The following is an 11,216-nucleotide window of genomic DNA, read 5'->3' as shown; positions in this document are numbered from 1 at the left end:
AAATAAATAAACCTAATTACCCCCCCAAATTAAAAAAAAGATAATACCTGCAAACAGAGCAAATTTTTATTATATTTAATATATTTTTCTCATCTACCTTCTAGGAGTGATTCTTCCTGTTAATAAAGGTGTTTTATAAGCATGAGAAATATACCTACAATCTGGATATTGGCTATATGAACCCATAAGGGTTGACATTTTAATGAACCATATCCAACCACAATGCAAAATTCAGTTCTTTTAATAGAAGAATTTCCACTGTATCTGTTTCTTCTTACAGTTCTTTCCAGCCACCAGGTCCCTTCTTTCGTATCATCTTTGCCCCCAGGCATCATTCAGCCCAGTTCTCTCCTGCCCCTTCCTCTTTCCTAACACAGAATAACCTCCTTCCCCCGATTCACCTGACTCCTCTCTACTCTACCCCACCCACTCGCTTCAAGAAACTTGAGTCTGAGTTATACTTCTACTGTATCAAAGCACAGCCAGTCTCTTCCCATACAGCAGTGGTTCTCAACAGGGGGTGATCTGGCCCCCAGGGGACATTTGGCAATGTCTGTAGACATTTTTGGTTTCACATCTACAGGGGTGCTGCTAGTGGGTGGAGGCTAGTGATGCTGCTAAGCATCCTGCAATGCTCAAGACAATCCCCTGGGACAAAGGATTATCAGCCCAAATTGTCTGTAGTACTTCTGTTGAGAAACCCTGCTGTAAAGAAATTCTTGTATTAGCTTCAGTAATCATTGGTTTTCTCCTACTCTGCTCCTGTCAGTGTTTTATTACTTCTGTGCATCAAGAGTTATATATTTCATACAAACATGGACTCTAATCAATAAGCAATTGTTGAACACCACTGAACCAGGCACTCCTAAGTTGCTCATGGTTCTACAAGGAAAATAGACAGTATAATACTTTGTGATTGAAGGGGCTATGATTACATAAAGAAGAGATACCTAATATAGCCCAGGATGATCTGCAAAGATTTTTTGAAGGATTCTAAGAAGGAAGAGGCCTGAATTGAGCCTGGAAGGATAAGTAGAAGAAAACCAGGCAAAGAAAGGGAGAGAAGCACATTTCTCACAAAGGGTAAAACATGGATCAAGACACATGGTTAGAGAGGGCAGTGGCCAGTCCTGAAGGATGTCACTTTATGTGCTGGCAACCATTAGATGGTCCTTAAGCTGGCAACTGGGAGTCCCTGAAGGAGCTGTTAATTGGAAGGATGTGTTGGTAGCATGGTAAGATTTACACCTTAGGAGGGTCATACAATTTCTGAAATCTAGCTGAGAACTAAGGAGGGCCTGAAGTGGGGATGGAAAAGAGAGGCCAATTGGAATGAAATTGAGGAGACCAAAAGGACAGGACTGGGAACAGGGTGGACATAGAGGTGAGAGATGAGGAAGTTTAGTTATGACCCTTAGACTTTAGATGTGGTATCATTTACAAGTCAGGCAAGGCATGAAGAGGCTGAAGTTTGTGGGCTGAGATAAAAAGTCAGATTTGGACATATCTTTGTGTCATACAAATGTTTCCATTTATAAAAGTAATATACATGTCTCTTGCAAAAAAATTGTAAAAGAGAAGTATGAAATCTCTTTTCAGAAATAGCCAGTATTACCATTTGGGTGGAGTTTATTCCAAATTGTTCTATGTGGAAAAATTACGCATTTTAAAAATACAATCACAAATCTAGGTGCTTTAGAGATTGCTTTGTTTTTTACTTTGCAATATATTATTAAACATCTCTCTGTGTCATTGAATATCCTTTATTTTGAATGATTGCACAATATCTCACTCTTTGGAAGAATCATAATTTACTCCACCACCCCTATTGTTTAGATTGCTTTGAGAGTCTCATTTCGTAACAAATCACACTTAATGCCATCACAGGTTAAGTCCTCCAGAAGCTGACAGAAATGCCATTTGAAGCATAAGATATTTCTTAGGGATTGACCCCTGGGAACCAAAGAGGGAAAGAGCAAGAATGGGCCAGGAGGAAGATGAACTGTGACACAGGCTCACAACCTCAACAAACTTCATGTCTACAGAAAGGGCCCACAGAGTTGTCCTGAATTGGGTGGAAATGACTGGGCTTTTATAACCTCAGGTCACTCAATCAGCAGACAAGGCTGCTCTGGTAGGGGACTGACCTCAGGTGAGGCTGCATTCTGCAGCCAGGCAGACATCTAAAGGGAAGTCTGGCTAGTGCATCTCTGTGTCCACCGGAGATGCTCATTTTCTGCATGTATCTTTACTCATATCCTTGGGACAAATTCCCAAAGTTAGAATTACTGCAGTAGACCACAAGCATTTTAAAAACTTTTAGTATTTATTGTCAAATGATCTTCCAGGAGGATTGTGCTACTTTCGCCTACTAACAGTTCATTCCATCACTAACGTAAAAGAACATGACAATTGTACTATTTTATGCTTTTAAATATTAAAAGGTATGTAAAATTCTTTCAGAAAATACAGAATATTTGTGATGTTTTATCACTATAAATTTCATTTTAAACTCCTAAGGCAGGTTACCTTTCTGCATAGAGCTGTATAAATCTTTCTAGAGGGATAAAACACTCTATAATGACTGATGGTAGGAGGCAAAGAATCGGATTTAGGTCTTCTGAGTCGTAAATTTGCAACACTAAAGTGACAGAAGTGGCTGGTGCCTGAGCTGACCTGAAACAGAATTTGCAATGCCGAACAGCTCTTTCTGTGTGTTTGAGCACATAAATGAAATTCCCATTTATTAGGAGAAAATCCGTATTTGACACACGACTGTTAGAGAGAGACTAATGGGAAATAAACATCTTTTTTTAAGTGCCTACTCCATGCCAGGCAATGCCCTGGGCTTTAGCAGACACCATCATATTTAATTCTCACAAGAATCCTTTCAAATAATTATCACCACATTTTTCAGATGAGGAAATTGAAGCTGAGAGATTTTGGTAACTTGGGAATCTTAGTCATATAGATTCCCAGCCCCGTGTGCTCCTTGCCATTCTGGGCTGCTGCCCCCAAAGCTATAAGTCAACTTACGTAGCAATGGCTTTAAATAGTTTATATATATAATAACTGTAGTAATAGTAACTCTCACGAAGCTTACAGAATGCCTGTCCTTCTACTGGGTTGGAAGTCCATAGGATTCACTGTCTAAAATTTAAAAATTTTTGTATCACTTATGATAGCTAGCACCTTTCACACAGAGGGTGCTCACTAAATATTTAATAAATAGGTCTTGAATAGCCAGAAAGAAATTTTGTCTTAGTTTCTTTTATCCTTCCATCCTCATTTTGGCTTTGTCCTGATCATAGGTGTAGCCAGGAGGCAGAGATGGTCCAGTCAATGATTTCCCACTTTAGCAAGAGCAGTTATGAGCTCTTTTAAATAGACTCACTGATTACAGACAATGCCAGTGAAAAAAGAGTTGAATGAAAATAAATGTAACAAATTAAACACCATCCTCCAGAAGTCACCTCAATCTGGAAGCAAGCCAGTGAAGTCTTTATTTGGAAGTGTAAATGAGTTTAATCCAGCCTTTAGATCTAACTTCCAGGTAGCAGGAAATACTGAGGGGAGAGAAATATGTTGAATCACCACGAAGAAGCCATAAGACAAATGTAGAAGGCTGCCTGGTTTCTTTAATAAGACAATGTCATTCCAAAAAAAAAAAAAAAAAAAAATTAAAAAGAAGTGGGAGTGGGAGAGGAGGAGGCTATTTTATGCTAAAAAAAGATACAGGTAATCAAAAACAATGTGTGGTCAGTTTTTCTGGTCTAAGCTGTAAAAGACAGTTTGGAATCCACTAGAGGAATCTGAGTCTGAACTGGGCATAAATTAATATTAAGTAATTATGATTAGCTTTAGTGAAAATGATAATATGGTTGTGTTCTTTATTATAACAAATGTTTTTAAAGAACGAGATGTATATTATTTAGAGGTGAAATACAATATCTATTGTTAAGCAGGAAATATAATATGAATCTTTTCAGCAGAAAAGGTGGTGATGTAAATAAAGCAAAGTAAGTTTTAGCTATTGACTCATTATTCTGGTCTCCCTGCTCTTTGATGTTGTCTTTCACCATAAAGAGTAAATAATCAACTAGGGAAAAAAAAATAAGGGATTACTTTTTTTTTACAGGAGTAAGAATCGAACTTTATCTTCCTGCAATGGTGACGCCATCGGCGTGTGGCCGGGATGGGGCTTCTGGAGCGTCGAGCGAGGTTCCAGGGAGCCGAGATAGGTGGGCAGGTTCCTTTCCGAAGACCTGATCTGTGTATGAAAAGAACCCTCGTAAGGCAACCCAGGAGCCTCCGACCCTCCAGTCCCGCGCACCTACCCCAGGTGCCCTACGAATGAGGAATAACCTGTTGCTTTACTGCGCTGAGTGTTTCCGAAATCCGCAGGGTGGCGAGTTTGACGCTCAGGATGAGGGCGGGAGAACGCGAGGACCCTTCGCTGAAAGACGGGGCTGGAGTGGAGGTACCTTCCACCTACCCACCTGAAAGCGGGAGGCGAGGGGCCGGCCCAGGTTGGGGGAAATGAGCGGCACGTGCCAAGGCCACTACCCCCACCTGCCGCCAGGAGGGCCGGGGCCGCGGCGCGGGGCGGAGAGCTGGGGGTGGAGACGGCCGCGCACCTGGCGGCGGGCGGGCGCGCAGCGGGCCAAGGGGCTGGGGCGGAGCGGGAGCTGCGCGCCGCGAGGTCGGGCGGCAGGTGAGGGCGGCGAGCCGGGCCGCGCTCCACCGCGGGGGACGTTTCTTGTCCCGGAAAGGTGCAATTGTGTGCAGCTATTTCTGGTATGTCAGGCGGGCCAGGCCACCGAGAGCCGGGGGATGGCGGGGCGCGGCTTCCCGGGGCCCCGGGAGAGGGAAGGTGGCCAGAAGGGCGGAGGAGGGAAGGATGCGGGCAGGATGCGGGCGCTGGGGCGCATCCCCTCTGAGGCGGGGCGGCGGTCCGGCTGGCAGCGCGGGAGCGGGAGCGTGGCCCGGGCCCCGGCCTCCTGGCGGACGGTGGCATCCCCTGGCCCAGACTGTCTGACCACAAAGGCGGCTGCGGCCGGGAGCCCTGGGGAGCAGGGGTAGGGGGCGGGGGAGGAAGCGTCAACTCGGCGGCCCGGGGTGGGCGGCGGGGGTGGGTCGGGGCGGGGCGTTTCGGGAGGGCGGCGGCCGCCGCTGCGACTTTTGAAGTCCAAACAGTCGTCGGTGCTGGTGCCGCGCGCCGCCTCTGGTCGCCCTCTCCACCTCCCGCGCTCTGCCGGGCTGCCGGTGTCCCCGAGGACCCGAGGGCTTTTTCGGGAGTTTAGAGAAAGCTACGTCTTTAAGTTCTTTTGGGTTCGAAACTTTACAGAACTACTGAGCGCAACAAAGGGAAAGAGAGCCCAGACGTCTCGCAGCTGAAGAGAGGCAGGGGCGGCGGGCCGGACGCGCGCGGGACCCCAGACTCTCCGCGCACCCACCACGTCTCTGTCTCTCCCCCTTTCCCTCCTAGTTCTGGAAGGGATGGAGGAGGCGGAGGCCGACTGCGCCCTAGCGTTCGCCGAGGCCCAGAGATGGGTGGAGGTGAGTGCCTTTACTCCTCTCCTTTCCGCACGAGTAGGCGGCCCCAGGGCCGCTCCTGCCACTCTGCTTTCAGCCGCCTCCCTCGACCTTCGCGGGCGCAGCGCGTCGGGTTGGTTTGCGCGTGCAGTTTGAGGGACTTTGCAAGTTCTGAGTCTCCTATCATTTAATGTCCAGCGAAGCTTCGCGCTGCCCTCCCCACGACGGTTTCGCTGGCCCTCCCAGAGCTCCTCTTTCAGGGCAGAATGGAGAGCTTGGCCTTCCGGCTTTGCGGACCGCATATCCCTGTGGACCAGCCCACGTCCGCACCAGGACGCCCATAATGTCTCTGCAGGGCAGAGGCGGCCCACGCTCCTGGGGTGCGTTTCTTTGGGTGTGGCTAGAAATGGAGATGCCTAAAACACACCTGCACGGGCGTGTATTAAGTGTATGCTGTGTGGTAGGGCGGATGGAAGAGGTTAGACACCTGTGGCGCACCTGGAGCGATACTTTCTCAGAGGCAGCATCCGGAGCCCAGGGGGTGGGAGTCAGGGCAGATACTTTTAACAAAGTAAACTTTGGTGAGATAAGACTAAGCTATCCTAGGATCACTCATTCAAGAGCTGTTACTTTCCCAGCTGTGCCTCAGAGAGGAGATCTTCCATTCTTCTCTTTCCCATTAAAAAGGAGATGGTGTCTTGAAAGTTCTTCATCAACGCCTTAGGGTTACGTTTAGCCGTAGAAGATTAACACCAGGACTTCAAGCCGTTATTCCACTGGATGGAAAGAACGACTTTTATTATGTTTTAAGATAAATTTGCTTGTTTTAATAAATATTAGTAAGTATTCCTGATTTAGTTGGACAATCCAAAGTGGAAAAATGATACTTGACCCCTATGAAATGAAAAGTGACTTTTAAAATGATGCTAAAGAAGTCTTCTGAGCATATGAGAGGCAGGAACCATTGCTTGTTAAAAAAGTGTTGCCTTTACCAGCTCGTCAGTCATGTAGGTGTTATTGATGCCACGTGCTGGTTTATTCAACGTATGTAAAAATTCAAATTTGGATTAAAGATTATTCCAGGGGGGAAAACAACATATTCAAGAACCCCAAAGCAAACAGTATTTTAAAATAATTCATTTCTTCTTAAAGAAATAAATGCATATATGCGGGAAAAAGAGAATACACTTTCAATGTTACATTTCTCACACTAAAGGAAATTGGATTTATCGCTACCCGCTAGGTAGTGAAGGGGTAGGTCTAAGAAATCAGCTTTGGTGTCTTTTTGTACTGAAACTTTGAGCTGGTTTGAAGGTGACTTAGAAAGGTGTGAGGGGAGGGGAGAGGGAGGTTGGTAGGACAATAAACACTGTATTCTGAATTGAAATGAGAGTGGAAAAATTCCAGCAATGTAGTTAAGAGAAATAACTTCCCCCATTCACAAACTTTGAAAAGTCAAGGCTTCCAAAGGTAATTTTCCATTAGCAGTGTGTGTTCTGCATAATTCTAGAAAAGAAATTAAACTTGCCCTTCTGTGTTTGTGTTGGGGATGGAGAGAGGGAGGAGGGAAGAAATACGGGGACCCTTTTTCAGTCAGACAGGGCTCCTGTGTGGAGTTTGTATCTACATGTTCTGTATTTGCTTCAGGAAATCTGTGATTATGGCTGACTTCACATCCTTTCTTTTTTTAGTACACAGATTTAAAAAATCTAAACATTACTCCTCTGTGATAGCTTACTTATAAGTGGGTGAGATTTCTGTGAGAAATTTGTATCTACTAAACTCTGAGAATGTGTGTTGTGATAAAAGACATCACAGTGTGCGGTAAATGCCTGACTTCCCCTCCCATCCCACTCCGTCCAAGTGTTTATCAGCAATGATTTGGCAACTCTGTAAAGTGTCTTGTTGATCATTAGCAGAAAGTTGAATCTTTCTAAAGGCTTTGCCATATTTTAATATAGTTAATTCTTATGAAATTAAAATTAAGTGACTCATCCAGCTGCCCCCAGGATAAAAAAATGAAGTGACTTTTTTCCTAGTGCCACAGGGAGCAAAGCAGTACATTCACTGATGATATGTGAATAATTTACATATTCATGTATACTTTTGGTGTACTCGGGACATTGAAGTGACAATGTTGTATTCGCTATTGGGTTTATTTTATTTCTCCAGTGAGTGTCCAAATTTATCTGTCCTCAGCTTTGCCTTTACAACCAAAGCACAGATTCAAAAATACTGTTCTTACCAAAAGAAGCAGAGTGAACAACTCTCTCATCACCACAACCTCTTAACTCTGAGAGCCCCTAATTTGAAGATAAAATATTGATTACAAGGGGGTATTTTATAAAGTATTTTGGAAATTGAGGAAGATTATTATGTAAATCTTTCTCCTGCTTACCAATATTCTTGCTTCATTTTTCCATTTTTATCATACTTTCCTCTGCATGCATTGAACCACAAGTGAGTTACTAATATATATGTACTTATCTATATGCATATAATACACACATATAAACGTATGTATTAGTATATCATTCACATGCATTTATGTATATGCATATAATATAGGTATATAAACACATGTGTATTAGTATATACTGTAATATACATTTATATGTATTATATGTAGTATACATATAATACAATCTGCTACCTTTATTCTCAGTTGCAGCTTTGAGTAGCCCAAGGTAAAAAAACCTCCAATAACCTTGTAAAACTGAAAAATGACCAGACTCCACGTTGATATGTCCTTGCCATTTCCAGTCTCCATCAGCAGTTTTTAAATAGCTAATGTCTTTTTCCCGCAACCAAAGTTGAAGTTTTACTTGTTTTATTTTTCGGAGGAGGAGAAGAAAGGGTGAAGTGAGGACCAGTGCTTGTCGTTCTGCCAATTATGGTAATTTTATGACTCTTCTTGTGTATTTCAAGTTTTACTTAGATATTTAAGTGTGTATGTATATATATTTCTCCTTAGTTTCGTATTTGAAATCAAAACAAATGTAGGAATGTGACCTTTTAAGATAATTCAACATAGTGATATCGGATTATTATCTGGTTGGAAATGTGGTTTGGAATATTAATAATGTAGCAAGCTGGTTTATGATTAAACACTGGTTTAAAACCAAATAATGTAATGGTTTGAAGGCAAAGGGAGAGGGGAAGCTTGTTTCTAGCAAGGTCATGGAGTAGGAGATGAAGTGGTAGCAAATGCAGCCTGGATGCTCTGATTTTAGTCCTTTTATGCAGCACCTTTTAATTTTCTGTACCTAATAGTTGTCTCTGTTTCTCTGTTTAGGGGCATTTAAAAGCCTTGTCATAACAAAATACCAGTGAGATTGGGAAACTAGGTATCTTGCTCATTGCATTGGTTGGTCACCCATTTCCAGTTTGTGAGTTAATGCGCCTATCCAGGTTCAAGTTTGAACACGGTGGTAATTTTCATGACTGGAACAGAACAGGCTAACTTGATTCGCCACCTTCCTGTTATCTCTGGGTTCGATATTTTCATTATCACTGTCACCTTGTAGAAGGACCTAAGGGATGCCAACTTGAACTCATTGCCAAGCCTGGAACCAGAATATGGGTCCCTCCCCAGTTACTTCCAACCAGTCTTTTTCTCTACCTGCCTCATTTTTATCCTTCAGGGTTGTATGCTGATTGCTTTTGTTTGCCTTTAGTCCTAAATTTTTAAAGAATTGCACTCTGTGGGTACCCTATTAATATTTGAAATTTTTTTCTAAGTGATTTCCCTCTTTCTGTATAAACTGCATCCCTTCTATTGGTGGTTTCCAACCTTTGGTCTGGTGCGAAAGTGTTTGCCTGGTGCATTGGAATCCTCAGTGCATAGCAGTGCTGTCTGTACACCAATGAAGTTCTCCTCAATGTGAACTGTTACTTTTCTGTATGTAGAGGACTGTAGACATTCACTTGAAAATGCTACTGAGTTCATAGAAGCATTTCTGGTAATTAAATATAATTTCAATTAACAGATGTTAAACTCAAAAAGACTGTGATGGTAAAAATTTGCTTAAACTTTTAAATGTTAGAAAGCAATTCTTATCCTGGCTCTGGCAAGTAAAATTAGTTTTTCAAAATATTAACCTCATTTTGTTTTTTGTTTTCTGAGGAATCATGAAAAGATTTTTAAAGTCCACATTTACATTAAGCTGTGAAGCATGGCATTCACAGCCGTTTACAATCTGATCTCTGTCTAAAAATCTATCTTTATTTTTGATCATTTTCTCCATTACTGTTTGCATAGTTGCCAGATAGCATAGATATTAAGAGCACACCTTTGTCATTACATTCCCAGAACTTATTTACTTTATAACTGGAAGTTTGTACCTTTTGACCACCATCATCCAATTCACAATGACTATAATTAACACCACTGTAAAGTCTATTTGAACTTCCTGAGAGAGTTAAATTTTGGAAGTTCTCATCATATGGAAAAAAAAAATTTTGTAACATATGAGAAGATGGATGTTAACTAAACTTACTGTGACAGTCATTTCACAGTATATGTCAAATTGTTAGGTGGTACACCCTTAACTTGTACAAAGCTGTATGTCAATTAAATACCATAAAACTGAAAAGAAAAAAAAAGCACAATTTTGGAATTCAATCGTTGTTCAAGTTCTGGCTCAGTTACTCGAATCCTGTAGGCCTCAGTTTTCTTCTTTGAAACTCCCATGGTGGTTGTGCCCGTTGAATGAGGTGCTGATGGTGACGGACTTAGTGCTCCCCAGTCCTTTCTTGTGTTTCCCCACACACAGGATGCCGTCTCCTCACCTCCAGGCTTTTGTGCCTGGAATGCTCATTATTTCTTGTTTACTTTAAATACCCATTACGCCTCCTCATTATTCCTTCTTTGAGCTCTACAGTCAGCCTTTATGTGAAGTCTTTTTGGAACCATCAGGCCTCCACCCACACACTTCTCCCTCTCCTTTGTTTCTTGTGTGGATTTCTCTCTTTTTGCACTCTGTGGTATATATAATTACATCCATTTTCCACATTAGACTTGGAGCTGCCTGAGGGCAGGATCAATATCTTATCTTTTGCTTGAGGATTTAGTACAGGGGCAGGTAAACTTGTTGCATATAAGTACAATTTTAAGGCTGTAGCTTTAGCAAAGCCTGAGGACCTGGACTCATTCCTTCTCCCAGTGGAAATGCCCAAAGCTGAGCTCGTTGCTTGGGCAACTGGTTGGGACCAACTACAAGATGTGCCTTGGTCAGGGTGCCAGCGTGCGCTTGCCTGTTTACTCAGTATTTCCTCCTCTGCCCCAGCCCTGTTCCTGAGTGCTGTCACTCCACTCCTGCCTTCTAATTAATGGCTTCTCTCAGGGGGACTTACATTCAGTTACTTTGTTGTCTGAAAAAATGCATATTATGTGTCTCCTCTGTCCCAGGCACTTGCTGGGCTTACGGATTCTTTTGTCAAATTCTTAAGTCTCTTTCTAGGACCTCCAAAGGAGCAGACATACAAGCAGACCCTGCAGCACCATCCGATAATCACTGTGATGGAATTTTGCACAATGTGTAGTGATGGCATTTAGGAGGCAGCCTGAGCTCACAGCCTTTGAGTTGAGGCTGGAGAGGGGCTAACACATTTACCCACTGTGCTGGAGCATTATAACTTGGTAATTTGTTGGGAGATCTTGAAGTTGCATACCGCACAAC

General features: G+C 42.9%; 1 protein-coding gene across 10 annotated transcripts in view; it reads left to right on the top strand.

Annotated features, from left to right (window-relative positions):
- Window positions 1-4,734: 4,734 nt before the first annotated feature.
- LMO7 (LIM domain 7) overlaps window positions 4,735-11,216 on the top strand; it is a 189,766-nt gene continuing 183,284 nt past the window's right edge. For 4 of the 10 annotated variants that reach the window (XM_064493072.1, XM_064493071.1, XM_064493070.1 and 1 more), the window contains exon 1: window positions 5,196-5,559. In XM_064493072.1, the coding sequence (XP_064349142.1) occupies window positions 5,500-5,559 (60 nt within the window). In that variant the 5' untranslated portion in view covers window positions 5,196-5,499. Of the gene's footprint in view, window positions 4,798-5,195; window positions 5,560-11,216 lie in introns of those variants that run through there. The other 6 variants (XM_064493075.1, XM_064493073.1, XM_064493077.1 and 3 more) reach the window with 4 other exon arrangements.

The sequence above is a fragment of the Camelus dromedarius genome, chromosome 13, assembly GCF_036321535.1.
Source record: "Camelus dromedarius isolate mCamDro1 chromosome 13, mCamDro1.pat, whole genome shotgun sequence".
Classification (NCBI taxonomy): Eukaryota; Metazoa; Chordata; class Mammalia; order Artiodactyla; family Camelidae; genus Camelus; species Camelus dromedarius.
The sequence above is the reverse complement of the archived record's forward strand: the minus strand, read 5'-3'. Positions and strand labels throughout refer to the sequence as shown.